The sequence below is a fragment of the Tenrec ecaudatus genome, chromosome 11 (genome assembly GCF_050624435.1).
Source record: "Tenrec ecaudatus isolate mTenEca1 chromosome 11, mTenEca1.hap1, whole genome shotgun sequence".
NCBI lineage: Eukaryota > Metazoa > Chordata > Mammalia > Afrosoricida > Tenrecidae > Tenrec > Tenrec ecaudatus.
This window is the reverse complement of record NC_134540.1, coordinates 4,485,333-4,512,341: the sequence shown is the minus strand read 5'-3', so window position 1 is coordinate 4,512,341 and position 27,009 is coordinate 4,485,333. Positions and strand designations below refer to the sequence as shown.

General features: G+C 54.8%; 3 protein-coding genes across 4 annotated transcripts in view; 1 reads left to right on the top strand and 2 right to left on the bottom strand.

Moving 5' to 3' along the window:
* The window catches only part of LOC142461151 (protein POLR1D-like), a 33,049-nt gene extending 22,366 nt beyond the window's left edge, over positions 1 to 10,683 (bottom strand). The window contains exon 1 of the mRNA XM_075562798.1: positions 10,560 to 10,683. Coding sequence (XP_075418913.1) covers positions 10,560 to 10,585 — 26 coding nt within the window. The 5' untranslated portion in view covers positions 10,586 to 10,683. The remainder of the gene's footprint in view (positions 1 to 10,559) is intronic.
* On the bottom strand, positions 9,148 to 10,688 carry LOC142461152 (DNA-directed RNA polymerases I and III subunit RPAC2). The gene is made up of 2 exons (XM_075562800.1): positions 10,560 to 10,688; positions 9,148 to 9,699 (listed from the first exon to the last, which is right to left on the bottom strand). The coding sequence occupies exons 1-2, from the start codon at positions 10,583 to 10,585 to the stop codon at positions 9,324 to 9,326; spliced, it is 402 nt and encodes a 133-aa protein (XP_075418915.1). The 5' UTR covers positions 10,586 to 10,688; the 3' UTR covers positions 9,148 to 9,323.
* Positions 10,689 to 11,961: 1,273 nt separating this feature from the next.
* LNX2 (ligand of numb-protein X 2) overlaps positions 11,962 to 27,009 on the top strand; it is a 48,822-nt gene continuing 33,774 nt past the window's right edge. For both annotated transcript variants that reach the window (XM_075562795.1, XM_075562794.1), the window contains exon 1: positions 11,962 to 12,179. The gene's annotated coding sequence lies outside the window, so the exon portion shown is untranslated. The remainder of the gene's footprint in view (positions 12,180 to 27,009) is intronic.

Here is a 27,009-nt window from a genome sequence, read left to right as displayed (position 1 = left end):
CAGTGGTCGTGAGTTCTGGTTCTGATTGAAGACGACTCGTGCATTCATGTGAATGGCGGTGCTGGTGAAGAGCACTGGAAGCACCAGACTGCCGGAAGAACCGACCGACCAGTCTCGGGAGAAGCACGACCAGTGCTCCTTAGAGGCCAGGACGGCGAGACTGCCTCTCATGTACTTAGGACGTGTGGGGAGAGCCCAGTCCCTGGAGGACATCTGCTGGGGAGAGGGGCAGCGAAACAGAGGAAGGCCCTGCAGGCGATGGACTGACGTAGAGGCTGCAATAATGGGCTCAACACAGGAACACCTGTGAGGATGGCCAAGGGCCGGGCAGTGCATCCTCCGGCTGTTCAGATTATAACCCACTCAACAGCACCTAGCAACCGGTGAAACTCTCCTGGAAGGGGGCAGCCTGGTCTCTCTCCCAGTGAATCCCCAGGATAGGCATGTTGCCTGGCTCACTCAAGAAGGCCCTGTCTTCTTCTTGAGTCTGTTGCTGACTGATCAAGTGTCATCCACCCGTCCTTCTCTGCCCTTTTTGTCCCTTGTGTGGGGAGTCACCTCCAGACACTGATGATACTCAATCATGCATGCATTTGAGGAATAAATATTAATGACAGCCTACCATATGCCTGGCATTGTTTTTAATGCTGGAACCCAAGGCAGAGAAAGATATGGCACTGGCCTCTCCAGAAGGCTCCTAGAGGTCAAACAGCTTGTCTGTCTGGGGTCACAGAGCTAAAAGGCATAGTGCAAGGATGAAGACAGAGAGTCTAGCACCTCAACTTCTTTACCTAAGGAAGGGGCCATGGGCGCCCCCATGAGAGGGGCCTGGTGGTGTAGAGGTGACACATTGGGCAGCTGACCACAAGGTCAACTGCCACCTCAGATGCCCACAGGGGCAGTTCTGCCGTGTCCTGGAGAGCCACTGTGAGTTTGGAGGGCTGGCGTTCACTGTAGAGAGCAGCTGCTGAGGGCGTGCCTCTGTGGCTTGGGAAGTTAGGGTCATGGATGCCCGCAGCATCAGCTAATTGGCCTAATGACACCGCCAGTGCTTCTGTTCTACCTCCTAGTTTCCTGCAGGGCCGGGGGTCTCAAAGGCATGACAGCTGGAGCGACAGAGGAAGAGGAGCCGGAGGGGGTGTGCCTAACTGCCTGCCTCCATGAACAACTGACTTGCCACAAGACCAGAACTGGCTGGAGTCTGGCTACCATCACTGAACACGACACCAAAGAGTTGACAGAAGAAACTTGACCAACCGGAAGAAAATACAGTACAGCATTTTAAATTCTCATGGAAGCCTGACTTTCTGGAGCTGTGGAGGCTGGATGAACTCCCTAAACGATAGCTTGGAGATGACCTTTAAACCTTAAACCAAAAATACCACCCCCTGACTCTTCAAGCCAAGTACCAGTTTGATGAAGTCACGAAGGAGGCCTGTCTTGAGCGGTGCTCTCCTGAGAGCCGTGTCAGGCAGAGGACTGGGAAGAACAGCTCCAGACACCTGCCAGGACACTGAGGGGGCAGTGAGCACAGGCAGATGCTGGAGGATGAGAATGGCTGTCGCCCCGCACCCCACACAATGGACTGTACACACAGAAACATGTTCCCGCCCGCATATTCTCCACAACACAATGACTCCAAAAGTGTTCCAACACACACCCGTTTACCTACTGAACTCCCACAACATCCCACAGACACGACAGAAACGAACCCACTGCCACGGAGTTGATTCTGACTCAGAGCCACCCTGTATGGTGCAGTGCAGAAACGGTTTCTAAGGCTGTGACTCTACGGGAACAGACCGCCATACCTTTATCCTATGGAGAGGCTAGTGGGCTCGAACCGCTGACCTTTCTGTTGGCAATCAGGTGCTTAACAACTGTGCCACCAGGACCCCTTCAAAATCCTCCACCACGATTCAACGTTCTTAACTGCAACTATTAAGTAAATACTTGTACAGACTTATGGGGTTGAGATCTGCTGCCATCACACTGATTCTGACTCCTTCGGGTTTCTGAAATGATGCATCCTGATGGGAGCAGAAAGCCTCATCTTTCTACGAGTGGCTGGTAGGTTTGAACTGCTGGTCTCAGGGTTAGTAGCCCAGTGGCTTCTTAAGAACAGATACTATGATTTAGACAGCAGTAAAAGCCATACACACGCAAAGCCGAACTAGAGTTTACTCCTTTAAAAGGGCGACTCATTTTGCTTTTCTGTGGCTGGATTGTGGTTTATCTCGACTTCTTCTCATTACCCCTGGTGTCTCTCTGCTCAGATCTCCAAGCCTCAGAAAGCCCCCCACCCAGCCCAGTGCCTTCTCCCCACCACCTATTGATGTGGAATGACACTACATACGTATACATTGGCTTCTAGCACTCTGACTGAAGTTAGACAGTCAACTCCGCAGGCCAGCACCTACGGTGAGGCCTGGCCATGGTCTGCAGGCAGGACACAGGGAGTGAATACAGCACTCCCCTGGTGCAGGGCACGATGCTGGGTGGGTGCCAGCTGATGCCCTGGATTCACATCCTTCTACAAGACGTCGACTCTCTGGCATGGTGAGGAGAGAAGGTAAAGGTGGCCGCACCGGCAGAGCCCTATTAGTGAGAACTCTGGGGCAAGGGAAGAGACAGCTCCTCAGGCTGTCCCGGATCTGGTTTGAGGAGGAAGTAAGAAAAGCAACAGGGTCAAAGGCCAGGGCCAGATGTAACGGATTTCTCTGTTAGCCCCCACCCCCATCCATTCCTTCCTTTTTCAAGCAAAGCTTGGGTGTCGAGCTCAAGAAAACATCCCATGAGCGCTAGTTCAATGTTTCCACTCTCTTGAAGCCCACCGGTGCATCTCCATTTCTGCTACTCTGGCCTCGTCAGTACCAGCCACGCCCCTAACTCACTGCTCTCTCCCACTGACCTACATGCTAGTGGGCACAGGCACCCACCCAGGCTCCCCTAGCTCAGGTGCGCCTGAGGGTGCCCTCTCGCACTGGGAGAACACCCGGCCTGGCTTTCACACGGCTGCCGGCTCCACGCTCCACACTCCGTGCCTGTCTTGCCTGCAAGGAGCCCTGGCAGTGCTGGGCTGCTACCTGAGCAGCTTTCGGTTCGAATCCACCAGCTTGCTCTGAGAGAAAGCTGAGGCTGTCTGCTCTCATTAAGACTGACCGTCTTGGAAACCCAAGGGAGCAGTCTGTTCAGTCCTGAGGGGTCAGCAGGTGTCGGGGCTGACCTGATGGCAGTGGGATTTCGGGTCTTGCTGGGTGTCTCCAGAGCCCGAGCAGAGGCCAGCACAGAGAGGTGCGAGCTAAGCAAGCAGTGTCTGCCGGCCTTTCCCGGGTCCTCTCAGGCACTCAGTCACTGGGCCCTTTGCTCTCCGGTCTCTTCTCCCTCCTGCCCTCAGAGAACAGGTGCCGCCACGTGACTGACTCATGGTGACCTCCAGGGAGTCCGAGCAGAGGAGCCCTTCAGATGGCTCTCTGATGGCACCACCAGACTCTCACGGTGCTCCTACTCAACACATTGTTGCCGAGTCGCTATAAACAAGACAAACCCAACCAAGAGTTCCTAGAAAATCTCATCTTCTAATTCAATGTTTCCACGTCTCTCTCTCTCTCTCTCACACACACACACACACACACACACACACACACACACACACACACACACACACACACCCCAACCCACTCCTCCCTTGGTTTGGGACTCATTTTATTACAGAGAAGGGAATTTAAGAGCCCCCTCTCACAAAGGGCTGGTGCCAGGCTGGTTTCCAGTCTGAAGTAGACAGTGAAAGGAAACCAAGTTTGCTTGAGTTTGAAGACAACGGCACTGGGTTTAGGTAAGCTTCGTGGTTCTGTTTGGGGGACACGAAAATGACAAGCCTCCGAGAAAACCAGGACTGATGAACCTAGAGCCGGCAAGCGGAATAAGGGTTTTAGGTGTAGGGAGGTACAGTGATGGTGGCGGGGTGAAGGGGTGGTGAAAAGGTTTGGAAATGGATTGTGGTAGCAAATGTACAATTCCGCTGGATGTAACTGAACCACTGAATGGTTTCATATATATAGTAAAAAAGTAATTCTACGAGTCTAAATTATTCATGCCAAAAATGGTACTTGTCTAGTGACCTGAAGGTAATGTACAATCTTGTTGTGCAGTGCCGTCCAGTGGGCTCCGTCCGACTCACAGCAACCTGAGTAGAACTGAGGGACCACCCCCTGGCCCTGCGCCGTCCTCACCACCGGGCCTGTTTGAACCCACGGTGGCAGCCACGGTGGCAATCCATCGCCTTCAGGGCTTACAACCTTTACTTACACTTTCTATAATTTTAGTAATGCTTTAAAGGGAATGAAAAGCTCCCTCGTTCTTAATAGGAAATGCCTTTCAAGGCAGAAAGTCACTAAGTGAGCGACTATGTAGAGCAGCGGCTCTCAGCCTTCCTCACGCTGACCCTTTCATACAACTCATGTGGTGGCGACCCCCAACCATAACATGTTTCCTTTGCTACTTTTGCCCCTGGGATGACACGGGCGACCCCTGTGAAGGTTGAGAACTGCTGACGTGGACGGATTCTTCTCTACAGCCAGTGGACTTGGCTGAAACCGTGTGGGATGCCAACCTGTGGGGCACCAAGATGGAACAACTATTCTTCGCAACCCACAAAGAAGGGATTTGTAGTCTGTGACCGTGGAAGTGGTGGGCGAGGACCGGAGCCCTGGTGCGGCAGTGGTCAGTGTTCAGCTGCTAACAGGCCGGTGATTCAAACCCCCCAGCCGCAGAAGATGACAGTCACTAGGACTCAAGGGCAGTGGATAGGCAAGTTCTATTTACTAAAAGCCTTTGGGGTGTCGTCATATCTGATAGTTGGCTCTTAACAGGCATGGTATTTTAAAGCCAAAGATCATTTTTGATCTTGAGTCAATAATAGTTCACTTACAGTGAAGCCATTAGAGAGCAAATCAGGGAAATGCATCAAGTTATTTTCTATCTATCCAAATACATGAGTGCACACATCCAGACAGACGCACATCTGCCTCAACTACTAGCTGGAAGGTTGGCTGTTTGAATCCACCCAGAGGCACCTGGTGACACAGTGGACTGCACACTGGGCTGCTAACCGCAAGTCAGTGATTCGAAACCACCAGTGGCTTCACGGACTTAGTCTCAGAAACCTGCAGGGCAGTCCTACCCTGTCCTAGAGGGTCGCTGTGAGTAGGCATCCACTTGATGGCGGAATCTGGTGGTTTTTTGGAGAGGCACCGGATGACCTGCTTCCCTCTGTAAGAGTTCTACTGTGTGCACACAGAGCTGATACACATACACGTACACACAGAACACACACGTATGACAACACATTTGCTCTCTGTGGCGACACACACTCAATCAGCTCTCTCCCTTCAGAAGTTAATATTCCTTCTTCCTTCTAGATCGTGCTCCTTGGTTACCCTGACTGCCTCACCGTGCTGGTCACGAATGTTGTGGCGCCTAAGGAAGGTGGTCACTTGCTTTCCTAGGCCACCTGAGCACTCCACATTGCCAGTGTCCCTCAGGAGCACCGAAGTCACGTGATACCCCGACAGTCCTTTCCCACGAGCACTGTGATGAAGGACTACACTTCTAAGGCTCGAAACACAGGGGGCTACACGTCAGGCTGCTCACCCAAAGGTCAGCAGTTCCAGTCCATCGGTTGTTTCTCAGAATAGGAGGCAGAAGATTTATCAGCTCAGAAACCCTATGGGGCAATTCTACCACCTCATAAGGTTGTTAGGAGTCCTGGTGGCATAGTGGATACACATTGGCTTTGAGTTTGAAACCACCAGCAGCCCCACCCCAATAGTCAGTCTGGGAAACTTAGGGGCAGTTCTGCCCTGTCCTATAGGAGCGCTGGGATACCGCACCGACTCCCTGGCACTGAGTTTGGTTTCTGGCTTTTTTATAGGCCTAAATTCCATGCAGATAGCCCTGTTGACTCTCCTCCTCCTTTCTGTTGAGTCAGAACCTGATCAGAGGGATTTAAGAACATTCCCCAAGAACTACCCATAGAAAAGAGCGGGGAGGACACAAAGGTCTGACCCTCTTCCACTTACCCCTCTAGAACACCCATCGGTCTTCGGGTGCTATTTCCCTGTAGCTGACGTCGCGTTTCCAGAATCCGTGACTGCCACCCAGACTACTCTCAGCCAGAAACCGCATCCCCGTCTTCACTCTTCGCTCACTTCTGTTCCACCTGAACTTACCTCTGCAGTGTCCGTCATACGGGAAACCCAAGCTTAACCATGCTTTGGCTCAACAAACGTCCATGTTGGCTTTTCGTTCTTAGGCACTAATGGCTGCCCGTTGCCCAAGAGCCATTCACGCCGGCTGACGTTTTTCTATCTTGACCAATCTCACTAAAGCCACCCCCCAACCCCCCACCTTTCTGCTACCTCACTGGTTGCTCCACTCCACCCAAGCTTCAAAGTGCTGAGGGTATCCTGGGCGTGGCTGTGGGCCCACTTCTCTTTGTGCTCCCAGTTCACATGGAGTTAACACTCTGCAGACGAGATCTCTTCTATGGTCACGAACTCACAGCTGTGGTGACTTGAAAAAAGTTCTGGGAAAAGACTGAATCAAAAAAATGGTGGAATTTTCCCATGAACTTTTGGGAACCCCTAATTATGATACTTTCTAATTAGATACCTGTTCTAATTAGAACATACAGTTCATGTTCAAAATGAACTCTGGATTCCTGTCACTGTTGTCACCTTCAACTGGGGTTTCTCCCTCGAAGTTTCCCTGTGTCCGAAACCGGGCCTCAGAACGAGACAGGAACTGTTTCCTCACCTTCCAGCTCCTATGCCGGACGGCAAAATCGGCTGGGTCAGATACCTCACTTCCACCCCTGCTCTCCTTCACGAGCCTGCTGTTCACGGAATCAGAACTCTCACCAGTTCTGATGAGTCTCTCGCTTCGACCCCCGGCCACCTTTACAATCCATTCCTACAACCAATGTACTCAGTTACTGATCTCCCTGAACTTAAAATCCAAACTCCTGACCATGCCAGGCCTCCTCCCATGGAACCTACAGCACAGGCCCTTCACCTAGCTCACAGTGCCACAGGCACCCAGCTCGCCCAACACCTCACTCCCCAGCTCACCCATTTTCTGCCCAGTACCTCGCACCCAGGACACCTTTCCTCCCCGCCTCCTGGCACATCTGGTCCCTTCTCCCTGTAGCACGTTTTAAAGTCACCTCGCCTGAGGGCTTCCCTGGTTGCCAACCCAATGCAGATCTCCTTTCTCAAGGTTTGCCTGATTTCCTTAAAAATTAGTCAATCTAGTTGTACACTTGCTCCATTGAGTAAGACGTGTGTTCGTCTTCTCATCTCTCACCTCACCAAGGTCCAGGCAATACCAGTTTACCAGTAACCACCAGTAAGTCCTAAAAATCTGTTTACTGAAAGTGATTGAACCCCTATGAGGATTCTGGGAAATGCAGCCCCTAGGGCAGGCTAGTAGGTGCCTGACTGGCATGCATGCAAGGCTCCATGCCACCCTCATTACGTGGATCCATGCAGTACTTATTAAAGGCCCACTCATGAGGCCTGGCGGTATAGTGGTTATATCTTGGGTTGTTAACCACAAGGTCAGTTGTTCAAAACCACCAGCCATCTGTGGCAGAAAGATGGACCTTTCTACTCCTTTACAATTAGTCTTGGAGGCCCGCAGGGGCAGTTTTACACCATCCTGTTGGTTTGCTATGAGTCAGCATCAACTCAACGGCAGTCAGTCTGGTATTTTGGGTTCTGGTCATCATGCCCAGTGGGATCTCACGGTAGCAGAATGAAAAGACCGAGGAACCGAGCCCCAGCAGTAGCATGAAGATAAGAAGAGGAAGCACGGGTAACGAAAGTACCCCAAGATTGGGGGGGGGGGGGTGGAGGGGCGGAGAGAGAAGTCCATAGTACCAGGTTTGACCTAAGAATATGGAGGGGAAGCAAAGTTCCAGGAAGGGAGAATGAACATAGAGGCAACACAGCACCAAGTCCTGAGTGTATGTGACCCAGGGCTGGGGTACAGTTGAGGCGAATGAAAAGTCAGGCTGGGCAGGGCTGGTGGGACAGGCATGAGACAAGTCAAAGAGGTAGACAGGGCATATTTGGGGCAAGATCCATTAAAAGTTTCCTGAAAAAGTCTCCCCACAAGGAATTTCCTTCCCTTTTCTTTCTCTTGAATGGCACTTTTGGTATGTAAACATGAACTACTAGGAGATCCAAGTACCCAAATTATTCGGCCAGCTCAGTTTGTTCCTCATATAATCCAAATCTTTTGGTTTAATTAGATCGCTTATTTTTCAATTGCGGTAAATATACATGTGACATTTTAATGCCCTTCAGTGGGACATTTGGCATGCTAAGCAGGCTGTTTGACCACCTCCACAATCCATTTCCAAGTACCCCTCCCCCCAATCACTCTTATACCTGGGGCACTCTGAACGAAATATTTCATTAGCATGCTGAAATTCAAGCAGCAAAATGCTGTCTATCCTACCATGGATACCACCACAGAGGAGCCTGACACCACCCCAAACTCTCCTGGGAAAGCGGAACCCACACAATTCTTCCAAAGGGCTCTCCCACTGTGTGCAGAGCAGCCAACGATGCAACCATCTCATCGATCCCTTATGGAGATTTTTAAAAGATAAATCAGGCAAGGAGCCCTTTTGTGCTCTTAATTTTTTATTTCTAATCAATGTCGATCTGGGGCTATGTTCTATTGGATCGCCTTCCTCCTCAATATCATAGCCTTGGACGTCTAAGCCTTTATAGACACCATTCTAGGTCTTAAGGAGCCCTGGTGGTGTAGTGAGCTACGCACTGAGCCACTATCCACAGGTTGGAGCTCACCATCTGCTCCTTGGGAGAAATATGAGACTATTCATCTCGTACAAGTCAAAAGTTTCAGAAACCCAAAAGGGAAGTTCCACCCTGCTATGTGTGGTTGCTGTGAGTCAGAATTCACTCGATGGCCATGAGCTTGGTCTGGTGTCCAAGGCCTGATGTCCTTCCAGTTTCCTCACATTCAAGCCCGCTTCGATTATAAGGGGAAAAAAAATCCCCAAGTCATCCTGGGGTAGCCTTTGGTTGTACAGAACAAGAAACCACTCAAACCGGCTTCAATAAAGGAGGGCATTTATTGGCAGAATGTGACAAGATGTGTGCAGGGAACCCTGCAGCCGCCATGGGTCAACAGCTTTCTAAGGCTAGAGCACGTGCCCCTCCAGCAGTCCTACTTCATGAAGAAAATGTTCTAGAATAGCCTCCACACACCCTGAAAAGGGCGGTGGGACACTAGAATGCCGATTCACTTTGGCTTGCTCTCTGTTCCTTATAGTCCTTTATGCTGGCCTCGAACTTGTCCAGCACATGCTGGCACACATTCATGAGCTCGCTGAGGCCTCTCTGGAAGGGCTCCACAGCTGCAAGACCCCCTCGAGTTTGGATGCGCAGGTTAATCTTGCTCTCCGAAGGGTGGGTCGTCGTGTAGCCACAAAAGTCTACTTCGGGGTTCTTCATGATCATGTACCGCAGAGAGTTCCCCAGGGTATGGTCCTCTTCGTGCAAGACAAAGGTCACACAATGCCTATCTGATCCCGCTGCCTGGACCATTTCCAGGGCAGTCTTCCGCTCACCTTCCGCCATGGAGGTCTTCAATCCATGCATTTTTCTACACACACATTTTTATAAACGTGAGATCATGTGGAAGTTTCATAATTAGCTTCCCCCCCTTTCGTGGACTAGACAGCCCCATTCCTACACATTATTGCTCAAATCTTTTCTTCTTGAATCGAACCAATTATTCTACCTCCACCATCATCTAATCTTTATCTAAGTACCCCGCCCGGTTTCTCCCAAACAGACCATCACACGCCCCGAGGCGAGTCTACTGCAAAGCGGTAAACATTTGCTCCAAGATTGGGTTAAGAGAGACAAGAAAGAGGCAGGATTAGAAAAGGCAGAGGGCTCAGCTTGGAGGATGAAGCAGGAGTTTGAAAGGGTTAAGTGCGGGTGGGGGTGGGGACTGTAAACGGCAAGGTTTGAGGCTACAGAGGACGGAGGCGAGGGCTCAGGTGCGGCTTCCATTTGCAAAAGGTCCGGAAACTAGGCGACTGGAAGGTATGAGGGCGAGCGAAGAAGAAAGCCGGAAGTCAGCGCTTTGGGCGGCCTTCTTAAACCCCCGGGCTTGGGTCGGTCTGAACACCGGTTGCCACCCACTCCGGGGTCAGCGGGCGGGTGCGGATGTGTCCCCGCCGGTGCCGTTTGCTCGTGGGCAGGTGGGCAGCTCTGGGCCTCCCCTCTTTCGATCTACCTGTGAGTCTACGGAGGGGGTCAACTGAAGCCATCCATCGCTGTCTCTCCCACCCCCATCCGCCAGGCGCCCACCTCCACCCCCACCCCCGGGCCGGCCTCCCTCGAGCCCAGGCCCACCCTCTAGGCCCGGCGCCGAGGCCTCGGCCCAGGCCGGCCGCGCGCTCCCTGCCGGCCACCGGACCCCGCCGCCGCCCCGCCCGCCCGTGCGGCCGTTACCTCTCCAGCTCCTGGTCCTCCTCCATCGCGGCGGTGGGCTCCGGGGTCCTCAGAAAGTGCCGGCGGCGCGCATCTCGCGGAACGTGCGGGCGCAGCAGGAAGGAGCAAGGAGAGACGCAAGGGCGCCGGCGGAAGGAGCGGGGAGGAGCCGCTTCGGCGCGGCAGGGCTCGGCCGCTGGGCGGGGCCTGGACGCCCCGCCCACTGGCCACGCCCCGGCGCGCGAGGGGCGGTGGCGTGAGCCCCGCCCCGCTCACCTGGCGCGCCCGCAGAACGGGAGGGGCGGGGAGAGGTGGGGTCCCGCAATGGCCTTGCCCTGCGCCCAGAGACTGTCCTGTGTCCGTCCCCCCGCCCCAGGCACCGCCTATTCCCAGGTGAGGGCGCAGCGGGCGAGACCTTACTTGCCGTCCCCTAAGAAAGGTGATTGATTGCCTTTCTTTTTAGGCCTCTTTACTTTTCGCTGCTAAAAGCCTTGGGGGGTGGGGGACACTGTGGTTTCCCTTGCTGGACTGTACCTCTCCGCTACCTCAACCCCCAGGTGGCTTTCAGTGGGACTGTAGCCGCACTCAGCGGATATTGGGGTCTTCTAGGTCTGCAAGACACTTTTTCAGAAAGGGGAGATGGAGTAATGTGCGAAGATGAATTTTCCACCCAAATGCAATGGTTTAAGACAGAACCTTCTCGTCGGGGGTCGGGCGGTTTTGCGCAGCGCCCCAGTTGAGACACGCGTTTGCCCCTTAAATCCTAGGAGATTGGTGAGAGTTTTCAAGAAAACTGGGGTTCCCCATCCTTTCTCTTCTAGGATCTTTCTAAACTGCGTCCCTGCGCGTCTTGGGCTCCTAGCACCTCACCTGCGGAACCTCCCTTTCACCTTTGTTCCCAGGTGTCCCCGCCCCCGCCTGGGCGTCGTTTTACCACCCAAATCTCGGTCTGCCTCCTTCCTCCTTCTTTCGTCTCAGCCCAAGAACTCATTCTCCCGCCCCAATCCTGCCCTCTGCCCCTACCCCGAGCTGTCCCCTCCCAGTACACCTGCCTGTCTTTGCTCCTGTGCCACCTGTTCCCCGCGTCCCCCTTGGGGTCCACCCCTCCCAAGTCCCCAGCCCGCCCCCAGCCGCTCCGTGGCCCTCGTGGCGCTCGGCGGCCCCGCCCGCACTCTCGGAGACCCTTCTAGAGCGTGTCTGCTGCAGGGAAATCAGGCGAGCGGCAGGGACAACCCAGACGGGGTGGGGGAGGGCCGGCGGCAACCGGGCTCACTCTAACCCGTGAGTGACGGCCCGGCCGGTCCCGCCCCCGGCGCCCTCGGATAGGCGGAACCGCTGTCCGGGCCGCCCCGCCCCGCCCTGCGCGGCCGCCGATTGGCCCCGGCGCGTGTCGGGCCGGGCGGCTCGCCCCCGGGAAGGCAGCAGGGGCGGTTGAGAAGTGAAGTCTTAGCCAGAGTTTGGTTCTTGCCAGGAAATCCGCGGCGGCGGTGGGTGGCGGCTGGAGGCGGCGGCCACGGTGGCGCTTCCCGGCGAAGTGGAGCCGGGCTCGCTTCCCGCTCCTCCCGCCGCGGGCCGTAGAGAGCCGGAGTCGGCGCGGGCTGGGGCGCCAGGAGCCGTGCGCGCCGGGCAGCCGCTCGCCCGGTGAGTAACTTTGCCTGCCGCTGCCGCGCTCGCGCTCTCTCTCTCAGGTGCTGGGCGCGGGCGGGAGGGGGGCGCGCACGCTGGCGGGGCCGCGTCCTCCGCCGGCTCGGGCTCCTTCGCCTCGGGCCGGGGTGCGCAGGGGACGTGGGCCGCGGGGGCAGGCGCTGTCCCCCTGGGTGACTCCGACCGCCCAGTGCCTGCTCTGTGCGTCTCTGGCTTGGCCGGGCGGGGAGCGGTGGGGGTGCGCTTTGCATTTCCCGTTGGGGTGGGGGTGGGGGTGCGCCCCGGCTGCTTGCCTCTCCCAGCTTGGCCCCCTGGAAGGAAGGAGGTCGAAGAGCCCAACCCCGCCCCCTTGCCCAGCCTGTTGCCCTTTGATTTTGAAGCCGCTGGGGGTTGTAGGGCGAGCCCATCTGCCAACTTCCAAGTGGGAATTTCACCAACCTGGGACTTGATTTGGAAACAGTTGCCCACCGGGCCCCGTTCAGGAAATAACACCCCCCTATCCCGCTTCAAGCCAAGGGACTTGGGGCTTGTGTAGTGAGTGGGACTGCTGGTGGCCTTTCAGGTTGTAGGGAAGGTCAGGCCTTCCCAGGTTCCCAGACGCCGGGAGGGAAAGTCACCTGGCACGTGGGGGCGGAACTGAGGTCTTGCTTTTGAAATGAGATGGTAGCCCAGGTGGCAGAGGAAGCCGGGGCCAGGCCTGTGGGAGAGAACCGTTGGGAACCCCGGGCTTATGGGCACTGCCCGCCCTCGCCGGAAGAATGGCATCTACTTGTGGATTGGCCTTGGTCCCTGGACCCAGTTTGGGCTCCCCTGGTCCCTGATGCAGTGCTGATGGAGCAGGAGGCAGGTAGGTGTTTATGGAGGTAGATTCCATCCCCAACCTCGCCTCTCCTTTGGAAAATGTACTTTGGCAGGTCAAGAATGGAGAAGGGATCTGTTTGGGTCTGTCATGAATCGCAAAATGCTTTGCCTTCTTAAGTTGGTGCGAGTCATTTAGAACGTATGAATTGTCCCAGAGGAGCAAGATACAAGCCAGACCTCAACTGAAGTCCATAACAGTACTTTTGAGACAGCCCACGGTGCACCCACCTTCCTCCGTGGGCATCTCATTTCTTGACCCTTCTTCACAAGTTCGAGATTTCTCACCGTCTGCCCGCTTAGCAGAGCAAAGCAGAACTCCAAGGCAGACAGGTGTTGATGGCCCAGGGCAGCGACGGTCAGAGTCCTGCTTGGAAGCCAGTGATCTAGACCACTCATTCACTGCTGTCAAGTCGATGCCACTGCTATAGGACAGGGTAGACCTGTCCCTGTGGGTTTCTGAGACTGTCACTCTGTGGGCATAGGAAGCCCCATCTCGTTCCCTCCGAGCAGCTGGTGGCTTTGGACGTCTCACCTTTAAGTTAGCAGCCCAATGTGTAGCCACTGGGGCTCCTTGATACAGACCACGAGCCCGCTAGTTATCAGAAAGTGCTTTGAACCGAGCACTACCAGGATTTGGACAATACCCTCCTGTGGTTGAGTTGGAGTCCTGGGGGCTTGGTTACGTATGGGGCTGCTGCAGTCTTCATGACTGGCCGTTCAAAACTACCCCCTGGCTCAGCAGGAGAAAGACTGAGCTTTCTACTCTCATAAACAGTTACAGCCTTGGAAACCCACAGGGGATGCTGTGAGTCAGCACCGACTCGATGGCAGGAATTGAGAATGGTTGATTCAGGTCTATGGGAACGTATAGGACAGGGCAGAACTGCCCCTCTGGGTTTCCAAGACTAAATCTCTACGGGATCAGACAACTTCATCTTTCTCCTGAAGACTAGCCTGTGGACTTGAACTCCCTGACCCTTGTGGTTAGCAGCCTGATACGACCCATGTGTCACCTGAGTCTTCCTAGGAACTTAAAAACTGCAAAACACTCCCTGTCATCAAGTCCATTCTGACTCAAGGTGACCTGTAGGACAGGGTAATACTGCCCCCGTGGATTTCCAAGACCTGGTCTTTACTGTGGGAACAGACAGCTTCTCCTTTCTCTCAAGGAACAACCCAAAACAAGCCCCAAACCTTGTGCCATGGAATTTATTCAGACTCAGTGATCCTGTAGGCGAGTAGAACTGTCCGCAGAATTTCTGAGGCTTATGGGAGCAGGCAGCCTCATCTTGCTCCCAGGGAACAACTGGCATGTTTGAAGTGCTAACCTTGTGAACAGCCCAAGATATCAGCCCACTATGCCACCAGGACGCCTTCAGGAACTTTGGGGGGAGTTAGGGTGACATAAAGGTGAGGTGTTGGACTGCTGATCATATGCTCAGTGGTCCAGGACCTGCCACTCTGGGAGAAAGACCAGGCTCGCTGCTTCCGTGGAGAGTTACAGTCTCAGAAATCCGAAACCCACGGGGTGGTGCTGCTCTGTCCTACAGGGTTGGAGTCGACTGGATGGCAATAAGTTTTTCGTTTTATTGGTTTATTTTTCGCCATCGATGTGGAGTCGGAATCGGCCAATTGGTGTAGTAGCCTCTGATAAGGGGTGGGGCTCACCCAGAGACCACCTGCAAATCCATCTGTCTTGGGGGTGCTGTTTTAGGCCGCCTGCCTATGGCCATCTGGCCAAAGGATCCAGTGTCATTCGGCCTTGCTGGCAGAGAGACGCCAGATATCCCCAGGGGCTGGTTTAAACAGGCACACGGAGGATTTTGTGAGCCAGGTTTGGAAACGTGGGCGTTATCCAGGTCACGGTCCGGCGGAGCAAGCAGGAGAGTGTCCTTATGTCGTTGGCTTTCCCAGAAAGCGGTCTCCGTCCTCCGATGCCCCCTGCCCTGTGGCCACAGCATGGTCCACACGGGCCACGAAGTCACCCACTGCCATGGAGCCCTTCCTACACACACAGTGACCCTACTTTCGGTTTTTGAGGCTATCAGTTTTCATAGGAGCACAGCCTCATCTTTCTCTTCGTGGAGTCCCTGGTGGGTTTCATCCACTGACCTTGCAGTTAGAGCCCAGCGCTTGACGGGATGGGTAGAGTGCTCTAATGGGTTTCTGAGACTGCTGCTCTTTATGGGAATAGAAAGCCCTGTATTTTTCCTGAGAAGCAGTTGGTGGTTTTGAACTGCTGACCTTGTGTTAGCAGCCAATCGTGTAACCACTATACTACCAGGGCTTGCCTGGGGACACAGGCTGTTACCATTCACATGTAGAAGGCTCTCAGCACAGGGGGGCCTGGATTCAAGTCTGGGGCTGTTGCCAGTGATGTGACCAGGCTCCTTGTTCCTTCCTGCCCTCGGCCCATAGGACTTGGGGGATAACACAGGGTTAAATGTGTGCATCACCGGGAGCCGGTGAGGGAGGCGGCAGGAGCTGCACTCAGCAGGCACTGGTAACTGGCAGGGCTGGATGTGATTCAGGCGAGCACAGTGATCCCCAGCTTGCTGTCAGGCACCGGAGCAGACCGGTTGAACTGGCTGTGGAGTCAGACACAAGTCTGAATTCCGACTGCACCGTTGGCCCCAGCGGGGCTCTCTTGGAGCCAGCGAGCCTTTCCCAAAGAGAGCCCGAGGCCTGCTGGGAGGGCTGGAGGATCAAGCGGAGTGACGCACGGATGCCCTTGGCAGCCACCTCTGGGTTCTGACGCGCTCAGCAAATATTAGTTGTACCCCTGGTGGTGATTACATTCCTGAGCAGGTGGAAAGTGAGAGGAGGCGCGGCCAAGACAATTGGTGGCAGGACTGAGCATCAAAGACCCAAACGGAAGCCCCGCACCCGAGGCTGTGCCACCCTCTCTGGGACGTCTGAGACTGTCCCGCCGCTTTTTGGGGTGGGCTGCAGACAGCCTCTGTCCTTCTCCTAAGGAGAGAACCTTGAACCGCCGACCTTGAGGTTAGCAGTGCCGCGCCTTCCCGACAGCGCCAGGAAAGCATGGACGAGGGGATGGTTCGTTGTCTGGAAAGATGAGGCAGGCCGTCTGCTCTAGGAAAGACTTACAGCCCCGGTTTGTGCCCTGCCCTGTAGGGTTGGCTCGAGGACAGTGAATTCAGACAGTGGGCGCCCTTTACCCTAGAGCAGCGGTTCTCAACCTGTGGGTCAAAGGGGTCGAGCGACCCTGGCACAGGGGTCGCCCGATTCATAACTAGCAAAGTAGTTAGGAAGTAGCCACGAAAATAATGTTATGGTTGGGGGCTCACCAGCACATAAGGAACTGTCTTGAAGGGTCGCGGCGTTAGGAAGGTTGAGAACCGCTGCCCTAGAGGGTCGCTAGGAGTAGGGATGGGGTTTCCGTCTGTTTTGTAAGCTCTTTGTGACTGGTGGAACTTTTCCTGAGACTGCACTTCTCTACAGGGGCGAACGGCGTCTTTTTATTTTTAAGCTGTTTAGTAAGTGAGGTTTGCCATTGGTTTTACATGTCACAATGACGGCACGTTTTATTTCAATCAATCCTCTCATCCGTGCAGGCCCTCACCGTCCATCAAGCAGCCGCCTCGTGTGTGTGTGTGGCGGGGGGGGGGGGGTGGCCCCTCTCCATCCGCCTTCCGTCCCCTGCCCTGGCATCAGTGCTGCCCTTTGATCTGAAGTGGTTGATGAATTTACCACCGGGTGAGCCCATGCACACCCAGAGGGTGACACAAGGGCAATGGTCTCAGCGTCCTTGTAGTCTCTGTGTACGGCCAGTAAGGCTGGTCTCTCACAAGTGTGTGTTCTGGGGCTGCTCTCCCCGAGGCTGCTGTCCTACCAGCCTCAGTACCCCCTGTGGGATATGACCCCTTCATTCTGTTCTGAGACCACTGGGGAGGGGTGGGGGGCTGCAAGTGGTAGTCTCAATCCCCTTCTCCCCCACTGCCTTCACCCCCTTAGTCATTCCAAACCAAGCCAGACTCAGTGTCATGGAGTCAACAGAGATGAATGCATAGCTCCCAGACAGAACAGGGTAGGTGTAGGTTTCCAAAGCCTCAACTCTTACTCCGGGAGCCCAAAGCCTCCTCTCTCTCCCCGAGAGCGGCTGGCGGTTTTGTTGTGTTTCAGGGCGCTGTCCTTGTCTGGTGGGGAGTAGCTGGCAGGAAAGACGGTCCTTCTACGTGAGTAGATGTCTCATCAGGAAAGAAGGGGTGAAGCCTCCATGGAGAGGGGTGGAGGCAGAACCAGCGAGGTAGCAGGGGCCCCTTCTTCATGGGGGTCTTGTTCTCCAGTCCCTCCTCACACATAAGCGCCCTCCTCTGACCAAACGCTCTCTGCTCCTGCCCACCAAGTCCCCTTCCGACCATGGTGACCCTGTGACCGAGGGGAAAGATGCCCATGCGTTTCCCGGGCGCGGCAGATCCCTGGTGGCACAGTGGTTGAAGCGCTCTGCTGCTGGGCCAGTGACTGCCGGGCAGTGATATTCGTGGCAGCACGCGATGGGTGCAGCCCGCTTTCCTTTTGTCCTAGTGGCTAAGTGCGACTTGGGCAGCGCACAAACCCAACCCAGCCCCCTGCTGTGGACTCAGTGGCCCTGGAGGACCGTCGGACCGTTCCTTAGGGATCCTGAGGCTGCATCTTCACAGGATTACCAGCCTTGTGGTCAGGGGCATAGCGCCTCGCCCGCTGGGCTACCAGGACTCCTGGGAATGTCCAGGCAGTGGAAAGCCGGCGGTGGACATCACAGCTGCTGTGTGTCAGTTCTTTGCCCTTTGAGTAGACTCTCTGGTGTCTCAGGAGGATGGTCGCAGAGGTCTCAGAGTAATCTTCGTCCCTTTTCATGATTTGGCCGCCGAGGCCCTCCCGTTTCGCCGGCTGTAGCGTTCGTAGCAGCGTGAGCTGTGTCCTACTCCCGGTTTTATGGAAACCGTCAGTCTGAGAAGAAGGTGAAGCAGCTGTTCTTTATAAGAAATGCAGCCTGCAAGGCGAGCATTTCAAGCCCCAGCGGCTCCTCGGGGGAAAGACGGGACTTTCCGCTCCGTGAAGGTTTACGGTGTCGGCAGCCCCCAGGTCGGTTCGGCTTGCCCCGCGCTCCTAGGTCACTCACTGTGAGTGGACATGAGTTGACTGGGGTAGTAACAGACCCTTTCTCCACATGACAGAACAGCAGACAACTTGGTCAGCTCCGCCGGCACTGCTGTCCCAACGGTATGCCTCGTGGGTGCTCATGGGATACGGCGTGCCGCTGTTCCCACCTCGCCCGTCTCCGAATTCCTGGAGGCGGCTCTGCTCCCTCGCTGCCACGCTGCTGGATATGCTCGTGGGTTATTCGTCATTTATCGGGATGTGTGGGACAGACCCTGGGGGTGGGGTGGATCACGGGCTGGGCTGCTGACGCAGGTCGGCAGTTCGAAACCACCGAGGGCTTGGCGATAAAGACGAGGCTTTCTATTTCCCGCAAACGATTGCAGCCTCAGAGACCCACGGAGCCAGTTCTGCTGTGACTTCTAGGGCTACCGGGAGTCGGAATCGACTGGATGGCGGCAGATTTAGCTTATCTCCTAAAGAAACCCCCGGTAAGATGGGTGGACCGAGTGCCGGCTGCAGGTGGTGAGGTGACGCCCACCGGCCCCGTCTGGGTCCGCGGTGCTCAGGCCCCTGAGGAGGAGCCCCATTGATCGTACCCAACAGCGAAGGCTTTCTTCTGCCTGGTCTGGTCTGTTTGGGTGGTGTTTGCTCTCTAGTGGATGTCAGAGCTGCTGTTCTGGGCCCACAGCAGATCCCTATCTCTGCTCTGGGCGGCCCAGGCCGGCCCTCCCGGCTCCCAGAACTCTCCAGTGAAAACAGGTCAGTGCCACCTTTACATCCCCACCCCCTCGCAGAGGCCGTCAGAAATGCAGTGAAGCCTGAGCCCCAACTCCACATTCTTGTGGGGCCGCCTCCTCTGCATAGCCAGGATCACAGGTCTGTTCCTGACCAGGTCGCTGCTGCCCCAGGAGGTGAAGGTGGGCCCAGGGATCCCTCGCTCAGTTCGGAGAAACTTCAGGGAAGCACACCTTGAATGGAGCTGTGAGGTCCCAGTAGCATGGCGGTTTAGTGTTAGGCTGTTAACCAAGAGGTTGGAGGTTCAAACCCACCAGCTGTCCCAAGGGAGGATGATGAGGTTGTGTGCACCCGTAAAAATGACCAGTTTCTGAGACTGGGGCAGTCCTCTTCTGCCTTACAGGATAGCCGTTGACTCAGTGACATTGGTAGTGAAACAGAGCCGTCTTTAATCGGTGTGTGTGTGTGTGTGTGTGTGTGTGTGTGTGTGTGTGTGTGTGTGTGTCCATGTCCCGGAGGGGGCCGTCACTTGAGAAACGTTCAGGCATCAGAGGAAATGTGAGCAGAGAGAGATGGCTGTCCTTATTTTGGCAGCACACAGTGAGAAAGCTGCTGGAAACCAGAGTGGTTTCTCATCTCTTGCAATCCCAGGTTAATGCTTCATAGATTGATACCCACAGAGCAGGTCACAAGTATGTAACATTGGGTTTTTGAGTTTATAATGTTGTATTCTACCGTTGGAGTAAAAATAGGCAAGGAATTGTTGATAGGAAGGAACCGCTGACCCCTGACCTGGTTGCTGTAAGAACCCAGCAGGCTGCCACGGGGCAGGTTCAGACTCACAGTGACTCCGTGGGACAGGGCAGAACTGCTGCTTGTTGTTTCTGAGACTGTAGAGAAGCAGACAGCCTCACTTTTCTCCTGAGGAGTGGCTTGTGGTTTCAAACTGCTGACCGTGAGGTTAGCAGCCTGGCGAGTAACCCACACCACTACCAGAGCACCAACTCGTGACACAGTTGCTATGAGAACAAACTCACTGTCATGCAGCCGGTTTGGACTCAGCAACCCTGTGGGTGTCCAAGCCGGTCAGTGGTCACAGGAGCAGCCTCCCCTTTCTCCAGCAGAGCGGCTGGTGGGTCAGTCTCCAAGGAAGTGTGCTTAGCAAACGGGAAGTACCTGCTCTGCAGATATTTGCGGTATGGAGTCTTGGCAGCGCTGCTCTGACGTGGAGCCGAGTCCGAGTATAGTTTCATTGCCCCTGTGATATTTTGATGCACTTATATTTAGATGGTAAGAATTCCGCATGGAATCTGGAGACCAGGCGAGATCAAAGTTCGTAGCTGTAAACGATCGTTTGTAAAGAACAGACTCCAGGCAAAATAAACTTGGGCATGTTCATGGTTGTTCAGCTCCTAAAATAGCTTAAGTACAGACATGATTATGTGGCTGGTTCCCCCACCCCCAGGGCTGTTCATTGAATGCCTGTTGTATGCCGGGTCCTGTTCTGACGTCACTATGCATTGGAATCGACCCGATGGCAGTGGCTTTCACTTGGGGGTTGGCTGTGAACTTGGAGGATAAAGCGAGGGCCAAGACAGACTCCTGTGGAGTTTATGGAGGCGAGAGCGGCTGGGAGTGAAGGAGGGGGTAGCCTCCGAGGGGGACATACAGGTGCTTGCAGAAAGCCCATCCCACCGGCTCGAGTGGGTTCCCTTCCAAAGAGCCTGTCACTCAAACTAAAGGAAGCACCCACTGTCATGGAGTCAGGGCTGACTCACAGTAGCCCCTGTAGGACAGGGCCAAGCGACCCTGCAGGTTTCCAACACTGTAATGCTTCCGTGGAATAGAATGCCCTGTCTTTCTCCCGCAGTGCAGCTGGTGGTTCCAAACTGCCGACCTTGACATTAGCAGCCCAATGCTTAACCCACTGTCACCTGTAGCCAGTCCTGCCAAAAGCACAGAGTGCCACTGGGTGCCTTTCCCACCCTGTCCAGGAGTCTGCTCCTGCTCCGGGGAATGGTCAAATGGCAGGAGCAGGAAGGGGTTTGGAGGGGACCCCTTTCTCAAGTCATTGGACTTTCCGTACCTCTGAGAGTAGAGTTTGTCCGCCGGCCTCACCCCTGTTGGTTTCACGAGCCCTTGTGGGATCTGCTAAAAGCCCTGATGGTGTCGTGGGTTATTCGTTGGGCTGTTCACCGCAGAGTCCGCAGTTCAAAACCACTAGCCACTCCTTGGGGGAAAGACGGCTTTCTATTCCTGTGACCAATCACAGCCTTGGAAACCACAGGGGACCTTCCACCTGACTTGATGGGCATACAGTTTTGGGGTGTTTCTTTGCTTCTGTGGGATCCACACTGCTGTTCTGACATCACCCCCCTCCTCAGGGGACTGAGGGTGCCCACTGTCTGCGTGTGTGCAGTGCACATGGAGCCTGGGAACCTGGAGCGTGGCCTGCCACTCAGTCGTTGACGTGGCAGGACGCTTCTAGAACAGGGAGCTTAGTGGCCGGTTTCCTGCAAGCAGCGGTGATGGTGTCCATAGGAAAGGCAATGACCTGCCTGCCCCATGTGATCACAGACAGGTGCAGCCTCCATCGTTCCTGGGCGTGCCTGCCTGGCAGCTGCAGGCCGGTCAGTGGGCTTCCTGGAGCAGGGATCAGCCGCACCCTGGTGGTGTGCAAAGGTTCTTGTGTGGAGCAGGAGCAGCCACAGTGTGGTTAGGGTTGGAGGTGAGTGCGCTGGTTGTGCTCAGTTCTCTGTGAGACACAGATACCTGTCTTGGGCATGCCCACTGCCATCCAGTCCGCTTGACCCACAGCGACCCTGTGGGACAGAGCAGACCTGCCTCTGTGGGTCTCCAAGGCCCTCCGTCTTCACAGGAGCGGAGACCCACAGCAGCCGGGTGGGTTCGAACTGCTGCCCTTGTGGTTGGCAGCCCAGCACGTAATCACCGTGCCACAGGGGCTCCGCCCTGGGCTGCCGCTGCATTTGTAGCAGTCCGTCCAGCGGGGTGGACGTGAGTGTGTTGACTTATGAGATCACACGCCACTCACAGCGTTTTCTTGATGTTCTCAAAACTTTTCTCTGCGACTGAGAACGGAAGTGTACAGGGCAGATCGTGAGTTTTGCGTCAGTTTACACCGTTGTGTCAGCTCACGTCCATTTTGGTGCCTTTGAGAGGGCAGGGATAACCCGTGTTACCCTATGCACGGGCACATCTTGAAAGCCGCACCCGCTGGCGTAACCATCACGGTGGCTGGATGGCTAATGTTTGGGGATGTGATGCCGTCGATTAGAGGAGGTCTGGCTTTGCTTTGGACCCTCGAAGTTTCTGGGCTTTGTTTTTGTTTTCACCTTTAGTCCTCGCTGTAAGAATCACGCTTGGTTGCTTTCTCCTGCCCACTCTTCCTTGTTCCTTTTGTGTTTGCTCCCTTACACGAGCTGTAGCACAAAAAACAGCCTCGGAAACCCAGTCCCTGCCATCGAGTCACTGCTGACCCGCAGCGACTGCGCTAAGCCGGGCTGACGAGGGAAACAAATCCAGTGGCAGTCATGTGTAAGAGAGAGCTTTACAGCAGGAAGTAATTGTGCATCAATAAATCAGCCCAGCCCAGCCCGTAAGTCCCTCTTCAGACTCACGAAACCACATGCAATGATGCAGAATGCAGGGAGATCACAGGTCAGGGGGTGCAATCACGTGGAAGTCATGTGGATTCAGTGGTGGTGGCTCTGACAGCTCTCGGAGTGACTAGAATGCAGGAAGGTGGAGGCAGAGAGAGAGGGGCATGAGAGCCACCTCCAGAGAGCCATTTGTGTCGGTGGCATCACTAAATGGGGCATCAAGCTGCGACATTATTGACAGGCTAAACTCCACCCATATCTTCTTACAGGTGCCGTGTTGGCACACACACACAAAAAAAACTGTTGCAGTGACCACACAGGACAGACAGAACTGCCTCTCTGAGTTTCCCAGACTAACTCTTTCCAGGAGCAGAAAGCCTCATCTTTCTCCCAGGCGTGGCTTGTGGTTTCAAACTGCTGACTTTGTGGTTAGCAGCCCACTGGGTAACCACCAGGGCTCCATCTGCACAGAGAGATCCTGAATGAAACCCACGCCTCTTTCCCACCTCTGTCCCAGCCACCCCGTGTCTCGAGCATTTGACCACTGTTAAAGAGGTTTTAGCGCATTCTTTTCTGCAACTCTTTTGTGTATGTAAACCTCCTGGATCTATAGCTATATTTTAGATACTTGGAGAAGGCTTCAAAGAGTTTGTGGCGGGATTTCATTTATTTTTCATTTTCCCGTGAACTTTGCATGTATACATAGGGAGCCCTGGTGGCACTGAGGGCTAGGCATTTGACTGCTAACCACAGGGTCAGCAGTTCAAACCACTAGCCGCTCCTTGGGGGCGGGGAATGAGGCTGTTGCTTTGGTAAAGATGTACAGCCTTGAAAACCGTGTACACAGGGATGCTGTGATTGGAACCAACTTGAAGGCACTGGTCTCTGTGTGTCCCATTCAGAAGCGTCGTCGGGTTTCTGGGGCCCATGGCAGGAACAACGGAATGTTTTCCAAGATGCGCTTAGAGAGGCTGAGGGAGCAGCGCAGACAAGGAGATGCTATTGCATTTTGTCTCATTCACACTGACTTTGAAGTCAGAACCTTTGAAGTCTTTTGAGTTTTGAGAACATTGAAGGGGACTTTAAATTTGAAGGTTCCATGTCATCACAGTGAGGTCCCCTGGTGGTGTGTAGTAGGTTAGAGATTGGGCTGCTAACCACAGGGTCAGCAGTTCGAATCCACCAGCCGCAGAGCAGAAACCCTGTAGGTAGACTCACTGTGAGTCGAGCAGATCTGATGGCAGCGTGTTGTTCACAACAGAAGATCAATAACTTCCTGGAGGTTCTGTCTCGTATTTATGTAAACACATGCTTGTTTGCACATATGTGTACACATATGTGTACATGTGCACATTTTGACGCATGTAGCCTCGAGACATCCAGTAGGCCACGCGCGATTCCCACCCGTAGCAACCTTATGTAAGGTTTCCAAGGCTGTCAATCCTTACCAAAACAGACAGCCTCATCTTCCTGCTGCGGAGCGGCTGGTGGGTTTGAACCGCTGGCCTTGTGGTTTGCCGCTACCCAGTGCACCCCCAACAGACAGCCCCAGGTGAAAGCACTGTCCCCGTGGGTCTCCGAGACCACCACGCCTTTCTCCCCCAGAGCCCCCAGGGCTCCTTAGTCCGAGGTACTCTGCCTACTTAAATACTATACGAACCATTTGTAAAGGAGTCCTGCTGGCGTAGTAGTTCCACCCTGGGTTGCCAGCTGCAAGGTCAGCAGTTCGAAACCGCCAGCCGTTCCTCAGGAGAGAGACTGGGCTTTCTACTCCCATGAAGAGTGTCTCAAACCCAGAGGGGCGGTTCTGCCCTGTCCCATCGGGTCACTAGGACTCAGCATTGACTCTGTGGTGGCAAGTTGTGTTTGGGGTACTTAAAATAATCCCAGCCCTGGAATTTTGACTGCCTGGCTTGAATCTGTGAGTCCTCGAGTTCTTCGATTTCGGTCCTTGGGCAAGTTACTTAATGATGCTTACTCTCGGTTTCAGCTGGCGGGCGGGGATGATAATAGTATTACTGTCCAACCTGGCTATTACGAGGGTTCAATATGCCAATTATCCATCGCAGTGCTGCTGTGTGTGGTATGTAGTTAGCATTAACAAAGGTGACCTGTCGCTACTATCTCCGCAAACACCATTCCTTTCAGATACTTGTATTGCCTGCCAGTGAACTAATCTCTTCGTTTAGGTGTTAGGTTCACAAACGTACTTGTTTACTGCCCTCTTTTCAGAAAGGAAATATTCCCCAGTGCCCCCAGCCCCTGCTTCGGCAACTAACACCATCCAGGACAAAACGTAGTTCTCTGCTTTTTCAGACACCCCCCCCCCCCCAGATCATTCAACTCCCCCCAGGGGTGGTGTGGCTCACTTTGGGAAACCCTATTTTAGGCAAAGGGTTCCTGGTGGTTCAGTGAGTTAAGCATTTACCAGCTAACCATAAGGCCTGTTGTGGCTTAAATCCACCAGCCACCTCAGCAGGTAACGATGAGGCTGGCTGCTCCTGTATAGGTTTACCTTCTCAGAACCCCACTGGGGCCCTTCCCTCTGCCGTCCAGGGTCCCCACGAATCAGAACCCGCTGGACAACGGTGGGTGTAGGTGGGCCAGTGGACCATTGACTTTCCTGACATCAGCTTGGTTCTGCACTCTCTCTGTCTCTCTCGGTGAGGGGTGTGTGTGTGTGTATGTGGGGGGGGGGGGGAGTCAGTAGCTATGGCCAGCCTCTTTCTCATCCCACCTGTCGTGATCAAGGACTTCATCAAAGTTGTTGGGCCAGAGTCCATTCCAACTCAGTGCACCCCCCTGACGGCACGTCCCTGTGGGTTTCCCAGACAGCCTCCCGCCACCCCCTAAGTTGCAGTATTGTGCTGGAGGTTGGAGCTGGAAGCAACAAGCCCTGTAGGTCAGTGGTTCTTAACCTTCCTCATGCCATGAACCTTTAATATAGTTCCACACATTGTGGTGACCCCCCCCCAACCATAACATTATATATTTTTTGCTACTTCCTCACTGTCATTTTGCTACTGTTATGAATCAGATGACCCCTGTGAAAGGGCCGTTCAGCCCCAAAAGAGGTCGAGACCCACAGGTGGAGAACCGCTGCTATAGAGGGTCTCAGCCAGCCAGTCCTCCCATTTTTTCTCACTGGAAAATGAGGACCTGAGGCTGCAGCCTCTTCCCACCCGGGCCCTCTCCATCACTCTGGAAGGACATTTGGTTCCTCAGCAGACTGCCACTGGACTCGGGGCAGGTACAGCGCAGGGGCTAGTGACTGCTAGCCCTCTGGGAGGTAGCAGGAGATCCCCGCGCCTGGTGTGTTTGGGGGGCTGCTGTGCGAAAGGAGTGTTTCTCATTCTCTCGCCGTTGGCATGTCTGTGCCTGTCTGGGTGGGATGCGGCTGTCCGCTCTCTCTTCTCCTTTAAAATGTGAAGTCTCTACTTGCTAGAATGCGGCTCCCATCCACCCCACCCCCCACCCCACCCCACCCCACACCCCCGGCACGTCGCCTGTGCTCCTGCCACTCAGCTGGGCCACCTCGGTCTGGCTGGCTGTCCCTTCCTGTGCCTAGTCCAGCATGCTCTCTACACCACAGTCCATGCCTCAGGCTGCCTCTCTGTCCATCCACCCACTCAGACGGACACCGACCTGGGGTTCAGCCACTCCCCGGACACTTCCCACCCCTGTCTCCAGTAACTGTCCACTGAGATGCACATCTCTGGGAGGTCTTCCCACAGGAGAGAAGGCAGCCTCTCTTTCCCTACAGAGTTCATTTCTGTAGGGCAGGACCACCATCAGTCTCTGCATCTCTGACTCGCAGGGACCCTAAAACACAAGAGAACGGCTCCCCAGGCTGCCAGTCTCCATGGGAGCAGACAGCCCCATCTTGCCACGTGCCTCCAAACAGCCGACCTGATGCTTAGCGGCCCAGCACCTCTCCCAGAGTGCCACCAGGGCTCCTGAGTCCAACCAGCAGCAACAAACCACAGGTGTGTCGGCAGACAGGAAGGGCCGAAGCCACAGGTGACAGGCATGAAGGATGGAGACAGAAAAACTGCTAGAGACAGTTACTCACCAGGACGTTACAGCCACTGGTGAAATCTGGTTAGTGTTTTAAGAAAAAGGGGGCATCATTGGAGATGGTGAGGGAGGTGTCTCCTGAGGCCCACCCCTGCACAGAAATAGAGAGAAACCCAGAAGGGACAGCACCTGCCCTGAACCCCAGAAGACGGCAGCTCCCAGCACGGGACCCAGGGAGAGGCGACCTGAGAGAAAGTGGCGAGAGAGCTTGTGGCCAGCATGACGTCCGGAGAGGACAGGTCACACCCCCTCTGGTACAGCCTGGATTTCCGGTCCAGGATGGAGCAGGACAGCCCTGTGCACGTTCTGACCGACTGACCTCCTTCAAAAAGTGCTCTCCTTGCTTTAATCCGTGAGCGAAGGCAAAACAAGAGCTCAGGAAATCGCCGGAGAGGACCATGCTGAGGGACCTGAGAGCACTCAGGACCACC

Bases quoted from the DNA above. Each gene is read 5' to 3' on its own strand.
- LOC142461152 (XM_075562800.1), bottom strand. From the start codon at position 10,585: ATGGAGGAGGACCAGGAGCTGGAGAG. The intron at 9,700-10,559 runs GTAACGGCCGCA...ATGTGTGTGTAG, and splicing joins GAGGACCAGGAGCTGGAGAG to AAAAATGCATGGATTGAAGA.